Consider the following 16,832-nt stretch of genomic DNA (forward strand, 5'->3'; position numbering starts at 1 on the left):
ATAAACTTACCCAATGAATTTTTCCGAAACTTTACAGCACTTTCAGTCTGAGTATTACTTATCACCTTAAATCCACAACCATTCACTACTTTTACGTATATCTTTCAAACATAAAATAAATGAGATTTCCGGACAGTGATCGTTCTTTAGAATGAATTTGTTGAATAAAATCACGAAAATACGAATGAAGTTGAATCTACCAAAGCTCTACATCAGAAACAGCTGTTTTTGACGTTTCACATTTTGAGGCACCCTGTTTATCATGAGCGCCGAAGTTCTACTGTGGTACTTTAATAGTAAACAAAACCAACTCTATCGTTCATAAACAAAGTTCGCATGTTTCTTAGTGCTGACAGAACAACGGTACCTGCCGCTATTCACTTGAATTTGTTATTTGTAATAAGTTTCGATGAAAGAGTCATGTGAGCCATCCTCAGCGAAGGAAGCGGTGCTTCAAGTAAGCACGAAGCTGCCAGCTGACACTCCTACGGTGCGCGGATACGATTGGAATCGTGGTTTGAATTATGAAAATCTATTCGAGTCATATCGACACTCAGGATTTCAGGCAACTAACTTGGGAAATGCCATAGAGGAAGTACGGAAAATGGTATGTGTTCTAGATTGGTCTGTCATGTTTATGTTTGAAAATATCTAACGATCAATGTTAAATTTACCAATCTGCAATAATACTACAGTTGATATAAATATACATTTTCCAATAAAGTTGATACCCGAGTGAACGGAACTAACAATTGTATAGTGAAAAATGTACAGCCAAAACCATACACTCAGGCAAATTGAGTAGTGAAAATCAAGGCAAATCGTATGATGCATCAAAAATCACAAAGATCTTCATTTCATGAGATTAATATGAAAAATATACCTCTTCTATAAAAATCTCATCTATCACTATTATAGTTTTAGTACAAACAACGTATGAATTTCATAATACACTGAAGTCTTTTTATACGAATTTACGTGCCGCATAAAAAAAAACCGCATAACTCTGAAACTTCGCATAAAAAACCGCATAACTCTGAAAAATTAGCATAAAAAAACGCATAACTGAAACTTCGCATAAAAAAACCGCATAACTCTGAAAATTTGCATAAAAAGACCTAAGTGTGTAGGAGAGAAGTTATGTTTGTCATAGAAGTTTCGCACAATGTTCGTAAAAATTTCGTATGAATTTCATAAGGCTTTTATTGGAATTCAAATTTTCGTGACTTCATAGGGCGGTTTTATGATTTGCATACGATATTCTTGTGACTAAAAATCATACGAAATCATTACGAAAATCCATATATTTTTCGTCTGAGTGTAGGCGGTCGAGTTTACTCCACGATTTTTGCCAATAGCCAAAAATGAGCTTTTTCCTTTGTGTCTCAATATGTTCGAAGGTATGAATAAAATTCTATGCATACAAAGTTGCACAGAAGCCTAACCAGGACTTACAACACCTTACTCTATAATAAAGTCTTTTTTTAGTTACTTTACCGAATCTATTGATTAATTGTACGTGTTACGCACATATTTATCAATAAACATTAATATTTTCATTGATACTGTAGTGATGAAAGTAAACTATTTGTGTGATTAACTTCAAAATTAGGAATCATTATTTTCGTTACTTTTATTGAATCATTGAAAAGATACAAAATTAGCTAACATTCAATCAATTAAACATAGACAAAATTAGACATATTTTCAATTGTGAGTAAACGTTGTACGGGTATAATGTTGTACCAATTAAAAACTATGCATAAAGCCGTTTAAAATATTATCGAAATTCAATTGAAATTTGTTTATAATATATTCGGAATTCGTTACTGGGAGTATGCTCCAATTGAAAAAGCACTGCTTGTGATGATGCAAACAATTCAATAGAGTTTATCATCTGTTTGATTTACTATGAACAAAGACACATTTAAATCGAAAATATTGTTAAGTTAATGTTATTAGACTAGACAGATATTAATAAGTCTGTGCGATAGTTTTTACTCTAATCGAAGACAATAAATTAAATTAAATTATGTAATACAACTAACAGAATAAACCACTAATCTACTTACAGATTGCTTGTCGGGCAGAATCACTTCCAGATGACAAGCAGGATACGTACGAAGAGGACGAATTCATAAAGCGCACGAATAATTGTACTATTTTCCTCGGATATACCTCGAACATGGTATCATGTGGAGTTCGTGAATCAATTCGTTTCTTGGCACAACACAAGCAAATTGACTGCATTGTTACGACTGCTGGTGGAGTTGAAGAAGACTTAATTAAATGCCTTGCACCGACGTACCTGGGAGCATTTGAAATGGAAGGAAAACGACTCCGAGAACAGGGTATAAACAGAATCGGAAACTTGCTGGTTCCTAATGATAACTACTGCAAATTTGAGAACTGGGTGGTGCCACTGTTGGATGAAATGCTGATAGAGCAGAAAACCAAAGGAGTACTTTGGACGCCATCGAAAGTCATTCAACGGTTAGGGGAGGCAATCAATGACGAAAGCTCAATTTATTATTGGGCTGCTAAAAATAAGATTCCAGTTTTCAGCCCTGCTTTAACCGACGGAAGCCTTGGAGATATGATGTATTTCCATTCTTTTCGTAATCCAGGTCTAGTACTAGATATTATTTCGGATTTAAGACGCCTCAACACAATGGCGGTAAAGGCAAATAATACTGGGATCTTGATTATCGGTGGAGGTGTGATTAAGCATCACATATGCAATGCCAACTTGATGAGGAATGGAGCTGATTATTCTGTGTTTGTGAATACCGCTTCTGAGTTTGATGGTAGTGACAGTGGAGCCAGACCGGATGAAGCAATTTCGTGGGGTAAAATAAAAAAAGATGCATCTCCCGTCAAGGTGTATGCGGAAGCTAGTCTTGTTTTTCCGATTCTAGTAGGTGAAACATTTGTGAAAGATTATTTTAATAAAAATAAACAAAATGAGACCAGTTGAAAATAATGTCCTCGACAATTTAGTTTTTCCTTTTCAAATTGGCTCATAAATGTTCCATATCCTATAGGATTCCCAATGTATATGAGACAGTTAAAAATAATGTCCTCGACAATTTAGTTTTTTCTTTTCAAATTGGCTCATAAATGTCCCATATCCTATAGGATTCCCAATGTATATGAGACAGTTAGAACTAGAACTCACGATGGCTCATTTGAATTCCGTTAAATCACTGCAGTAATATTTAGGGCATCATGCATATATTCAATACATCTTTAAAACTATGCAACAAATCGTAGATTTGCGCGATCTGATTTTTTTGTATATGAAATTATTTTTACAATGTCCTATTTATCTACAGGGTGATTTTTTAAGAGCTTGAGAACTTTTTTAAACAATAAAACGCATAAAATTTGCAAAATCTCATCGGTTCTTTATTTTAAACGTTAGATTGGTACATGACATTTACTTTTTGAAGATAATTTCATTTAAATGTTGACCGCGGCTGCGTCTTAGGTGGTCCATTCGGAAAATCCGCTTTTTTATCGACAAATTTTGTTCAGCGATGAGGCTCATTTCTGGTTGAATGGCTACGTAAATAAGCAAAATTGCCGCATTTGGAGTGAAGAGCAACCAGAAGCCGTTCAAGAACTGCCCATGCATCCCGAAAAATGCACTGTTTGGTGTGGTTTGTACGCTGGTGGAATCATTGGACCGTATTTTTTCAAAGATGCTGTTGGACGCAACGTTACAGTGAATGGCGATCGCTATCGTTCGATGCTAACAAACTTTTTGTTGCCAAAAATGGAAGAACTGAACTTGGTTGACATGTGGTTTCAACAAGATGGCGCTACATGCCACACAGCTCGCGATTCTATGGCCATTGTGAGGGAAAACTTCGGAGAACAATTCATCTCAAGAAATGGACCGGTAAGTTGGCCACCAAGATCATGCGATTTGACGCCTTTAGACTATTTTTGTGGGGCTACGTCAAGTCTAAAGTCTACAGAAATAAGCCAGTAACTATTCCAGCTTTGGAAGACAACATTTCCGAAGAAATTCGGGCTATTCCGGCCGAAATGCTCGAAAAAGTTGCCCAAAATTGGACTTTCCGAATGGACCACCTAAGACGCAGCCGCGGTCAACATTTAAATGAAATTATCTTCAAAAAGTAAATGTCATGTACCAATCTAACGTTTAAAATAAAGAACCGATGAGATTTTGCAAATTTAATGCGTTTTATTGTTTAAAAAAGTTCTCAAGCTCTTAAAAAATCACCCTATACAATCTCTTCAGCACATATCGATAGATGATTATCAAATGCGGAGTCATGGGAAAATAATTACCGAAACTCTAAAAATATTCAGTTTCGTCTCGTTTAAAAAAAATACTTCACATACAAATTCTCTTCAAAGTGAATGATCACAGAAAACGCGATTATATGAATAGGCTTTCCGAATTAGAAGTGCAATTTTTGGTGAGATTTATCCACGATTTTTTTCTTTGCGTGTTGTGTTTCTACCACAGTTGATTTGCGCTTTGTGTAGGAAAAATACAAATGTCAAAGTGCTGATGCAGGGCTGCGAGATTCACAAATTTGCAATTTGCAAATATATTTAAAAATCCTAAAAAATACAGATTCTTTAAATTTAGAAGACTGCTTGTGAAAACATACCCGAAATTATTATTTTCCACATTGGTTTGCCTTAAGCGGGCCTTTTACCCACAAAACCACCACAATCCTGTTTGCTATGTTCTTGTTGGATTATTGAGAGGATTTTTAAAAAATGACCTGGCATCCCCGCGTTAGTATAGTCATAAACAAATCTCTTGAATTTTCAGATGTTAAAAATGTATTGATATTCATTGAAGCAAGTTTTCAAAAATAGTTCAGTTCAAGAAAATCTTTGAAACACAGCTCGAATTCGCTTGTCAAGGTAAATCTCGTATAGATTTTTTATAAATTGATGCATAAATAAAAGAAATGCAAAGTTGATTTTAATGCTCGACAAAAATGTACCAACTCAACACTTTCATTTTGATTATTCAAACAATTGAACAACATCGTTCTTTTTTTCGGTAACTTTCATTTCATAACAAAATATTGGCAGTATTAAGTAAGTTGCCACGTATACAGACGACATTGATTCTGTTTAAAATTTAACAAAACACATGTAATCATATTTAAGGCCATTGGGTCGACATTAAGTGAGATACGCAAAAACCTGTTTTAAGCAGCTTTACTTTAAGTAAACAAATGACGTTTAAATTGTTTGATCAAGCTTCATAATTTCCCAACAATCAAGAATCATATTCACGACGTCGAAGTTTTCTTATTTCAGTTATCAATATACACTGTACACAGGCCACATTTCTAGTAGTAAATAACTGAACAATATTTCTCTGTTTCTCTTCCCTTAAGGACTATCCCCGAGGTACGGTTAGAAAGAGTTTTCCCTTACGTTACTAGAAATGTGTGCCTGCGTATCGATTATAGGGAAGGACAATTCGCCACTTTATATAGCGACAGCTAATGTGGAGAAAGAAATCGAACTTCAGTACCAAGTGCACGCATCGCTCGATGTAATTGAGGAAAAGTGTGCCTCTAGCCAAAAGCAAGCCGCCGAAGGGCGAGAGCTGTATCTGGGCTTACTGAACTCAACTGAAGTATACAAGATCTATGGTTACGTTACTAACACTAAGGTGAAGTTCGTGATTGTGATCGATTCGAGCAATACGTCCTTCCGGGAGAATGAAGTACGCGCAATGTTCAGAAACCTCCACACACTCTACACCGACGCGGTCTGTAATCCATTCTACATTCCTGGTGAACCGTTGACTTCGAAAACATTCGATAATAACGTTAGAAAAATCATCGCCACAAACTAACTAATAAAATTCGAATTTAAATCTGAAACGCAATAGCTGATTTTGATTTTATTTCTTTTAGTGTCTCATGCGCAACATGTCCTCTATCTCATCCGAGTTCCTGTTTCCGGTAGGCCTCCTGACGGCAAGTGTCGTCACGCTAAGAAGATATAAGATCCGCAAGTGGGGTAGGGTTACAGCCAATTATTCACTAAAGGGAAAGATATTTATTATAACGGGAGCCAACACAGGTTTAGGCTATGAGACAACCAAAGCTTTAACTGCCAGACAGGCTACGACAATTCTGGCCTGCCGAAATTTAACCAAAGCCAATCAAGCTATTGAGAGAATAAGAAAAGAAACCGAAGAAGGTGTTCTCATACCAATGCAATTGGATTTGGCATCATTCAAGTCCATTCGTGAGTTTGCTTCTGAGATTAAGAATAAGTATCCCGATATCTATTGTCTGGTCAATAATGCCGGTTTGGCGGCTCGTGATCCTGAGTTTACCAATGAAGGCTTCGAAATTCACTATGGCGTAAATCATTTAGGTCAGTTTCTTTTGGTCGATTTGCTAAAAGAACATCTGAAAGTGAACCGCTCCCGAGTAGTCGTAGTTTCCTCTAGGATGCACGAAATTGACGCTGAAATTGACATAGAAAATCTAGGCAAGTGGATGCAACACGGAGGCCGTCTAAATCGGTTGTACAACAATTCCAAATTGATGAATTTCTACTACGCCAGAGAACTATACAAAAAAGGATTCAACGTGCACGTTCTCTGTCCCGGATTGTGCCACACGGACTTTTTCCGGCATTACGATCCAAAGTGGTACCACTATCTACTGTTTTCACCGATTGTTTGGCTAATGCTTCGATCCGCCGAGCAGGTATCAAAACCATATAAGTTGACTACCTAGTTCAGAAGAATATCAATCCGAGCTGTTCCTTTTCCCTCAGGGTGCCCAAAATATCATCTACTGTGCAACAGACAGCATTACAGATGAACATCGTAATCCCGTTACAGGATACTTCGTATCGAATCTGCAGATGCGGAAATCCAAGTTTCACTTCGATGAACAAACTTCCATTCGATTATGGAATGAAAGTATGATAGCCATCGAAACAAGAAGCGAAAGAAGCTGATCTGATGTGATGAACAGGGCTATTTTAGATATGATTTTATCTTTGGTGGTATTGGTTGTCTAACATTGTTGTATAAAGAAAATTTCAATTGCGGTGATGGGATAGAGGACATCGTCGGTGCGATAACTATTGTTTGTGTTTTCGGACAACCTTATTACAAAGATTATCATAATGTAGGAAATGCTATTCCGATCATGTCCACTTGATAAATTAATTAACCATGTCATGTAACAAACCTACAAAGATTAGTTTCCGGTGTCGGATATAATACATTTATATTAGGGCTAAACATCAAGAGTAGAAAACCAAAATCTCATTTCCTATTCTTGGTAAATACGATGATAAGAATCAGATGATCGAATTTTTCATTTACACCAGCCAAGAACTGATACTCACGCAATTGCACTTGCTAGGCAATAACTTATTACTTAGTCTTTATACGAAACATGGTTGTTTTGTGCATGAAAATCGACTTTACACTACATTCCACCTGATCATTCATTCATATTCGCGTATTGCGAGGCAAAACACGAAGCAACTCTTTTTTATAGCGTTTCCATTTTCTACACTGGTGCTTTGCTCGCATATCAAGCCACATGGAAAGTCCCATCAGAAAGACACGAAAGTTCGAAGCGTTTTGTTTCATATTCGCATATTTCTCCCAAATTCATTGAAAATATTTAAATGCTGTTCTCGCGCAGAGAATATTTGTTTTAATGTGAGTTTTGAAAATTAATCAAGTTTTATGTCTGGTTTAGTGTCGAATACTCATCTGTCTAAAAATTATTGTTCTCTAATACCATTGAGCCATTTTGGTTAAGTTTGAAAAGTTAAAAGGCTCAAATTAAATTATCGTTATCATTTCTTTCATTTCACTGTATAAGCTACTTGCAGTCAATGGCCACTTCTAGTTCAAACATTAGAAACTGTCAAATGCAGGTAATAAATGATAGTTTTTTCTTTACTTATTTCCTCTTTCAATGATTACGGTGATCTTGCCATACAAATCTTTACTTAGTGTAATGACCAAAAACCACCATATTTCGTTTTATAGTGGAGAAATAACTGAACAACCATCTCTAGCGTTTATCGAGAATAAAGGCCAGGTTCCTCCAAAAACCGTCTTAATAATTTATTTATTGCTTGAAAAGGCTGGCCAGAGACAAAACTGGAGGGCGCGGTTACGAATAAAACTGACCTGCTTCTTTCACACTTCCGAATAAAGGTGCTATCTTCTATACTAAAGTGTGAGTTATTGACGACAAATATATTCTACCACACAAATAACGCTCAACAAATGAGTGTCAAAAAATACATGAAACAATGTTGTAGTTATATACTTTATGTTTCGTCTTCGACTCGCCAGTACATAACAGTTTATGTTGAACTGTTTTAGTTGTTTTTTTTATGTAGATTATACTCAGTGGAAGAAAACTTCGGATATTTCTTTTGGAATATTTTAATGGTTCTAAAAACCGACTTGAGAAATGTATCCGATGTCTACGGCTGTTGAGTACTTTTTGCTACCATTTATATATCCACATCAGAACCTGAATTCTGGACATTCAGAAACTGGATTAAAGTACTAACTACTGGCATGGGAATTCAGTTTTCAATAACTCAGTTCATGAATTTAGTTCTATAATACTGAAACTGAACTCTTCTTCGGAATTCAGCTTCCGAACCTGAATTCAGTTCTAAAATCTAGTTACCCAGCCCAAGTTCCGAGTTCAATTCCAGCATGCAGGTTCTTAATTCTGAAACAGAATTTAGGAATTGAGTTCTGAAACTGAATTCAGGATTTGAATTCTGAAACTGAAATCAGGAATTAAATTATGGTTCAGGAGTCAGTTCAAAATTCTGGTACAGAGTTCATATCTAAAATTATGTTCCAGAATTTCAGATCTAGAATTCATATCCTGAATTTTATTCCGGAATTCGGAAGTTGAATTCCTGAATCTAAATTCAACATTCATTCCCAGAAATCTAGTTTCAGAATCTAGAATTGGGATTCAGTTCTAGAGCCATAGTTTTACCTTTTGAACCAGGGGTGGAATCATGTAAGGTGATAAGTGACTATCACCTCCTGGTGATGAAGAGGTGATCACCAGAATGTTTGGAATCACCGAAGGTGAGCACTTTTACTATCACCATCACCGGTGATTGAGCCAACTTCACTCCATTTATCACCTGTCAAGAAACGTTAATTTTTCAGGAGTAAAATATGAATGTGGCGTATACCGTTGATATTAGGAGGAGTAACATATGAAAGTAGCGTATACCCATATATTTTAAAATCTAAATTTTTATTCCTATAGTTTTCAATCCTTTTCATTAATTCGAGTCATGTTTATCAATGATGATTTGTATGGATCGAAGAGTAACGTTGAAAAAAATTGCCTCGTGAGTATGGCAAACTGCGCACAAACAAATAAAAAATTCACTTGTTGGTTTATTTTGTGCCGATTTTTATTTTTCAATGGAAATCAATGTCACAGTCAGTTCTTTGGGATAAATTTGCTAGATTTGAAATGAATTGTTAGATCTTCTTGTTGTTTCACAACGGATGGCATTCCTCTCGAATGAGAAAGATCCGTTCAATAATTTTGTGTATTGTTTTCTTTCACTTTACGATTATAGCATTTCACAGAGCTTTCGAATGCTAGTTCCATTTTGGTAATTTTACCCACCGGTACTACGAATATCCACTATGATTACCTGCAACTAATTGTCCAAAAATATTGCCTTATTTAGTTCAACTCACAAGAAGAAAATTAAGAACGCAGTTTAATCTTTTTTACTCGTTCAGTTGAACGAGACTGATATGTCGCTCACTAAGTCACGGCCATTTAATTCTACTGAAAATATAGAATAGATTTTTTATGTTATTACGTTATGTGTAACAGGAGATGTCTACATTCATAAACTTATCACTTTTCCAGAAAGCAATTTATCTTTGACTTTACGAATTCCCCAATGATATTCCTTCAAATAATAATTAGCTTGAGCTTGAGCTTGAGCGACCACCCCTGGTTGCTACTCCGTTACTGATCGGGATTAGCTGAAATTGTATAGGGAGTTTCTAGATGATCCATCCTGGGACTGGTAAATCATACTTCAATGTACATCTTCTGGTAATCCCAGAATTCATTGATCAGTACCGGCGCCGGCCAGGCCCGAACGTAGATCGTCTAAGGAATGGGAAGGGATGTTAGTCCAACACTTTTTGTTACTAGAGGCCGTATATACTACTGCGCACTCCACAAGTGTCACGGGAGAATGATATTTGTTAGTAAAAATTTCAGTATTGGTATTATTCGCGGGCGACTTAGTATGTTCCGGTTTCAAGATGCTCGGATGTAACACTAAACTCATTGACTTCCCGAGTGAACGTTTCAACAATATCCTAAATTGAAGTCCCGGCATGTCTCGATTCACAGCTCTTATTCGAGAAAACTGAAGAAAAATTTGAAATACTATCGCGTAAAGAATGAAAACTTCCCTATTTTTATATAAGAAATTACGCGATACAAAATAAACGAGTGAATAGGATTTAGACAAAATAGTTGATTCATTGCATTGACATATTCTAAACAGTTGTTATAAAATCATTTTAAATCACCAAATAAAGGTCAACAGATTTCACGCGCGTCTTTATTTATTATCTATTGTTCTTTATTAATTCTTTATATTGGTTGATCTGGGCAGCCGGCTACCAAGAAAAATATTAATTTATTTTTTGAAATATTAATATCAAGTGTTTTTTACTACGTGTTCAATATTGTCTCTGTTATTAACTTTGTAATATCAACGGATTTGCGCAATAGTTAAAGATTATTTATTTATTTATCATTCAATTTATAATCCTGACAGACAATCAATAACATGGAAGAAGAAAACATTCCACATTCCAAACTTTTTTTCAAAGTTAGACGGAAATTGATAGGTTGAATGAAGAGATAATTTAGTAAAATTGAGTAATCAGAAGTAAAACATTGAAAATATCTGATAACTGAAAGGAAAAAGAAACTCCTGCAATTATCGCCTTTTACGACATGGAAGCAGGAACCCAGTGGATCTATTCTTGGTTCAGTTTTTTTCCGCCGGATTCCACACGGCATCTAGGCTGATACTGTCCGGAGAGAGCTAATAGGTACTATCAATCTCCTAGTGGACCCCAGCCCCTTGATATTCCTTCAAATAATAATTACAACATAAATGAATTGATTTAATTGATAAATACTACCGTTCATTCTATGAATTCTTTCAACTATATAAACTAAGTTACTTTTCATTTTGGTATTTAATTTTGACACAAAATCAGTACGAAATTTATTAAAAAATTATCCTCTTCGACCAATATTGGTAGGTTATGTTTATATCAGTGGCTTAAAATTCACCTAACGGACAATAATTTATAAAGCCACTTCTCAAAAAATCAAATCACTACTAAAAGTGATAACTAAATTGCTATCACCTCCATTTTGACATGAAGGTGATTAAATCGTGGTGACTATCACCTTACGTAATGCCAACGTTTGATAGTGATGTTAGCCTTTCAGCAGTGGTGACACAACTTGGTGATTATCACCTTACATGATTCCAAATTTCCAAAAGTGATAATCACTTGGTGATAATCACCTTACATGATTCCACCCCAGTATTCTGAAACTAAATTCTGAGACTGATATCTGAAATTAAATTCTAAACTTTAACTAAGTTCAGAATTCGGGTGGACCAGAACCCAGGTTAAGAAATTCAATGTCAAAATTCAGTTTTAGATTTCAGTTTCAGAATCCAATCCAAATGATGCCTTACATCTCGCAGAAGGTCTGTTTTTGCTGCTGCTGTTCAAAGTTTCTCACCACGATTTCCTGTCCCGTCTAACGTACAAGAAAAAATGATCGATTATCGTCCATAGTTCGCCATTTATTCTCGTTAACTACATTCGGAACTGAGACTACCTCAAAACCGTCGTCCGAGTGCTAAAAAGACATGCCCGCGTTACTAGTTTATTGTTTCCAAAAGTTTGAGCAAACTAAATGTTTAAGTTATTCATGGTTATGCCACATTGTTGAAAATTTAATCCTAAATTGCTGATCATATCTCCGATCATGCTATCAAAATTAGATTATTTCGTTTAGTACAACTCGAAGTATTCACGATTAAGTTCTACCCATACTTTTACAGGGCAAATTTTGAAAAGGTGCTATTACGGCGTATCCACGTCAAAAGTATTTCAAAATTAAACTTTTTGCGGATAAAAGTACGTATATTGAACTGGATTTTTTTAAATGAAGACAAACACGAGAAAAGGTCCTAAGTGAAAATGAGAGTTTCTTTTTGTTTACTTTCTCTTTCGATTATTACGGTCCTATCGGTAATCCTTCTCTCTAACTTTTTAAATAAATTAACGACTGAAACCATCGACCTTCGATCTGTAGTTAAGAAATCGTTGAAAAATACAAGGATATGCCGTAATAACTGAAAGAGAAATTGAACAAAGAGAATCTGTCAGTTGCACTTGGGACCTTTTCTAATGTTCATCGAAAAATATCGTAGCTTTAAAAACAGCTACCCAAACTCATTCGATTTGATGATTGGTGGCACCATTTCTTGAAATAGAATCATCTGAAAGCAAAAAAGTGAAACAGTTTTATATTCTGTATTAAATTGCCTCTGGTCGGTTAATATTTTTTTAAATAACAACAACAATATATTTTGTTGTAATACGGAGCTCAAGATAGAGATGTAAATGTGGCAACACTGATTCGAATAAATGCTCCATAATTCATTTAAATAGACAAAAGAATTCATGTTTCTCATCTCTCATGCCTGCATATCTTATAGTTCACTTGTTCGTTATCGGCATCTGTTCGGGACCTTTCCTGATTGCATGCACTAACAACAGACAATAGACATTCAAGTAAAGATCTTAATGTGTGTAAGAAATTTAACGGTTATTTTCAAAGTGATTACCAAGTAAGAATTCGCCTATAGAGGCGCTTTGAGCAGTCCATCAATCGCTTATGGGCTCTTGCGTCCGAGCTTGCATAATTCATAAGTGCAAAATCGCACGCAACAGTTTTTTTAACGAATATTTTACACAGTTTTTTTTTAAATTGTTCGTATGAGCTTGAATGTTTGTTCTCTGTGCACTAACTACTACAGTTTTGATAGTCATGTGGATGCAATGCTGTCAGCGAATTTACTGCATACTACACAAATTTAGTTTTCTCGTGAATATTTAGGAAAGTAAATTGTTATGTTTACCATTGACAATAGGTTACTCATTCTATAGTTCCGCTTAGATTATCAGTAAGAGCACGAATAATCATAATTATTAGTAATAGCACGGTTACGCAAACAATAACTATTATTCGAAAGAAATACCATGTCCAAAATGTATAATTCCATTCCTTCGGAAAATGTTCAATAAATCATATCGCATGAACTCGACAACATTAATAGGTCTCAATTATTTCAGTCCACAAAGTGCGAACATGTCCCCCTTAGTGTATCTCCTGATTCCAGCCGGAATTGGTGCTGGGATCTACCTGATCCGGAAGTTGCGAGAACTGCAGTGGGGTTGGGTACGGAACAATTCGTCTTTGCGAGGCAAGCTGTTTATCATTACAGGGAGCAACACAGGACTTGGTTATGAAACGACCAAAGCTCTGGTGGCACGTCAAGCTACTGTTGTTATGGCATGTCGTAACATGGAAAAAGCCAGTCAAGCTATCGCAACCATTCGCCAGGAAACTACTGAAGGCGAACTCATTCCGTTGGAGCTTGATCTTGCCTCGTTCGAGTCGATTCATAAGTTTGCAACGGAAATTAAGGATAAGTATTCGACGTTTGATTGTTTGATCAACAATGCTGGATTGGCAGTGAAAACTCCTCAATACACTAAAGAAAACTACGAGGTGCATACGGGAGTGAACCATCTGGGCCATTTCTTACTAGTGGATTTGCTTAAAGATAACATTAAAGCCAACACTGCTAGAATCGTGGTTGTCTCATCGAAAATGCACGAAAAGAACGCAAAAGTTGATCTAGATAACTTCGGAAAATGGATAGATCGCGCCCCTGGTGATCGGTTCAACGTTCTATACAACAACTCTAAATTGATGAACTTTTATTTCGCTCGCGAACTGTACAAAAAGGGTTACGACGTTCATGTACTATGTCCGGGACTTTGCCATACAGATTTCTTCAGAGATTATAACCCCAAGTGGTATCACTATCTGTTGTTTTCGCCGATTGTTTGGCTCTTCCTGAGATCGGCTAAACAGGTTACTGATAACTCAACAATAGTGATAAGACAAATTTCTGACACACATCTGTTTAAATTCCAGGGTGCTCAGAACATCATCCACTGCGCAACCGATAATATTAATACGGAGGAGAAAAATCCCGCAACGGGATATTTTGTGACTAATTTGAAGCAGACTAAGTCGAAGGTGATCTTCGATGATCAGATTTCAGAGAAATTTTGGAGAGAAAGTGCACGAGAAGTCAACTCACATGGTGTGTTTGTCGGAAAATGAAGGCATGCTTTTCTAGAAATAGACTAGGAGAAAATTGAAATTCGGTGTGGGGAAAATTTATGGCATTTGAATTTATTTTGTACTTTAAAATTAAATACTCGATATAAAATGTATGAAAACTTCATCGTATTCTTCTAAAAAGAATTTTTTTCGCCTAATAATATCACTACCTCTCTATTTGATACTATTCATTTGCTTTCGACGCGAATATGTATTTCTTTATGGTGGGACGTCTTTCAAAAGTTTACCATGTGGGAGAGTGATCGTGAGTGAGAGTGTTTTTGATCGCCAAATATCGCTTTCCTTACACTCGAACGACGGTTTCGGTGTTTGTCAGTACAGAAACGCTAGTTTAACTTCTTCTTCTTAGTTCTCGGATAAATTCTGGAATTCCCGTGTTTGGTAAGTAAACAATTTGTTAGGACAATGTGCAGCTTTAGCTTATATAAAAATATCACTGTTGAAGTACATATTACTACCATATTTTTCTTTAACTCAAAGCTTGTGTTCTGTCTTGAATCAATTTTGGAATTGAATTCTGGGCCTGTTTCGACTGCAAAGATTGGCTTATGGTGTGGTGACTAGAATGCATGAATTGGATCCAATTTTCACCTTTACCTCTCTGCTGAGCAATTTAAATTGAACTGCTAAGTGAAATATTAAATTGGAACTGCTACGCACTGATGGGCCGAAGACAAAACGTGAATTTTTTTTTAAAAAATATGAATTCTTTGCACAAACCAAAATCTCTAAATTAAGAAAAATAACTAATATTTTAGTAGTTTTTGGGTTCAAGGGGCTTTCCGTATGTAACTGACTTTTTCATCCACTCAAACATGACCTCCGTATTCCATAAGCCCGAATGATGACTTTCAGACAAAATAATATAGAGGATATTTCCAAATCTTTCATTTAAAAAATTTGTAAGAGGATCTGACAGCATTTACAAAAATGTTTGAATGGATCTTATAGAATTCGTTTGATGACGAATTTGATGACCAATGGTGAGTCACCACCTACAAGTCCCTATCGCATGTCTCCACGTGTGTCTTATGATGACCAGCGTCGACTGGGTGCTACCACCTTCCGCGGTAGCAACAGAATGAGAGGGTGCGAGATAGTAAGGGCGCGATAACACTACCGTAGGCAGAATCAAAAACCTGTTACAGATGTTAGTTATCGGCATCGAACTTGGCGACGAATAAAGGACAACGATTGGAAGCTCGGCACATGGAACTGTAAACCACTTGGCTTCACAGGGTGCGATCGAGAAGTGCACGATGGGTTTCAAACTCGCAAATTTGATGGCGTAACACGTTAGGAATTTTATTGGACAGGATAGATATCGAACGGCTCCCTACTACCAGAGCGGTGGTACATCTAGTGTGCTAGGAACTGCTTTCATAGTGTTAGGCAAGATGCATCAGCGCATGGTTGAATGGGAACCAATCAGCGACAGGATGTGTGTGTTGAAGATTACAGGCCGTTTCTTCAATTGCAGTATCATTAACGTATACTACCCACACGAGACGAGATCCGATGAGAAGAATGAAACATTTTACGCGCTGCTGGAATGAACCTGCAACAGCTGCCAACGACAAGATGTAAAACTTATTGTCGACGTCATTAACGCTAAAGTAGGTCTGAAGGCTATGCACAGACCTGAAATCGGACTGCAGAGCCCTCCAATGGCTCCCAACGACAATGGCCAACGGTGTGTAAACTTTTCCGCAGGAAGGGTAGTCCAAAGCACCTTCTTCACCTATTAACAAAGAAATCTTTAGATCACCTGATCAATATACGAAAACTAAATCGACCACGTTCTAATCGACGGGCGATAATCGTCAGGCGTCATCAATATCCGCACCTACCGCAGTGCAAACATTGATTCAGACCACTACCTTGTCGTAGTCTGTTTGCTCCAAAACTATCGACGGTGCACAACACTCGTCGCACACGAATGGGAATGGTATGTCCTATCTACAAAACGGGTCATAAGTTTGACTGTTGCAACTACCGCGTAGTCACATTACTAAACTCGGCCTACAAGGTATTCTCGCAAATCATGTACCATTGTCTATCACCAATAGCTAAGGAATTCGTAGGGCCGTACCAAACGGAATGTACATGTGCCACTACGCATCACATATTCGCGATAAGAAAAGTATTCCAGAAGTGTCGTGAATACAACGTACCAACGCATCACCTATTCGTTGACTTCAAAGCGTCATTCGACACAACTCATCGAGGACAGCTATGGCAGATTATGCACGAATACGATTCGATTGATTAAAG

General features: G+C 36.5%; 3 protein-coding genes across 7 annotated transcripts in view; 2 read left to right on the forward strand and 1 right to left on the reverse strand.

The window, feature by feature from the left end:
• Positions 1 to 219, reverse strand: part of LOC131435647 (UDP-glucose 6-dehydrogenase) — a 34,733-nt gene extending 34,514 nt beyond the window's left edge. The window contains exon 1 of one of the 2 annotated variants that reach the window (XM_058603760.1): positions 11 to 219. The gene's annotated coding sequence lies outside the window, so the exon portion shown is untranslated. The remainder of the gene's footprint in view (positions 1 to 10) is intronic. The other variant, XM_058603761.1, reaches the window with a different exon arrangement.
• Positions 220 to 291: 72 nt separating this feature from the next.
• LOC131435648 (probable deoxyhypusine synthase) lies at positions 292 to 3,327 on the forward strand. Its single transcript, XM_058603762.1, has 2 exons — positions 292 to 607; positions 2,075 to 3,327. The coding sequence occupies exons 1-2, from the start codon at positions 410 to 412 to the stop codon at positions 2,975 to 2,977; spliced, it is 1,101 nt and encodes a 366-aa protein (XP_058459745.1). The 5' UTR covers positions 292 to 409; the 3' UTR covers positions 2,978 to 3,327.
• A 1,446-nt stretch (positions 3,328 to 4,773) lies between these two features.
• On the forward strand, positions 4,774 to 14,661 carry LOC131435496 (trafficking protein particle complex subunit 2-like protein). Of its 4 annotated transcripts, XM_058603452.1 has the most exons (4): positions 4,774 to 4,911; positions 5,397 to 5,409; positions 13,475 to 14,282; positions 14,346 to 14,661. In XM_058603452.1, the coding sequence occupies exons 3-4, from the start codon at positions 13,491 to 13,493 to the stop codon at positions 14,535 to 14,537; spliced, it is 984 nt and encodes a 327-aa protein (XP_058459435.1). In that variant the 5' UTR covers positions 4,774 to 4,911; positions 5,397 to 5,409; positions 13,475 to 13,490; the 3' UTR covers positions 14,538 to 14,661. The 4 variants fall into 4 exon arrangements, with proteins under 4 accessions (XP_058459435.1, XP_058459436.1, XP_058459437.1 ...); XM_058603453.1 differs by lacking the exon at positions 5,397 to 5,409; XM_058603451.1 differs by lacking the exons at positions 5,397 to 5,409; positions 13,475 to 14,282; positions 14,346 to 14,661 and adding exons at positions 5,925 to 6,731; positions 6,802 to 13,455 and having other exon boundaries at positions 4,780 to 4,911.
• The last annotated feature ends 2,171 nt before the right edge of the window (positions 14,662 to 16,832 follow it).

This window comes from Malaya genurostris, chromosome 3, assembly GCF_030247185.1.
Source record: "Malaya genurostris strain Urasoe2022 chromosome 3, Malgen_1.1, whole genome shotgun sequence".
Classification (NCBI taxonomy): Eukaryota; Metazoa; Arthropoda; class Insecta; order Diptera; family Culicidae; genus Malaya; species Malaya genurostris.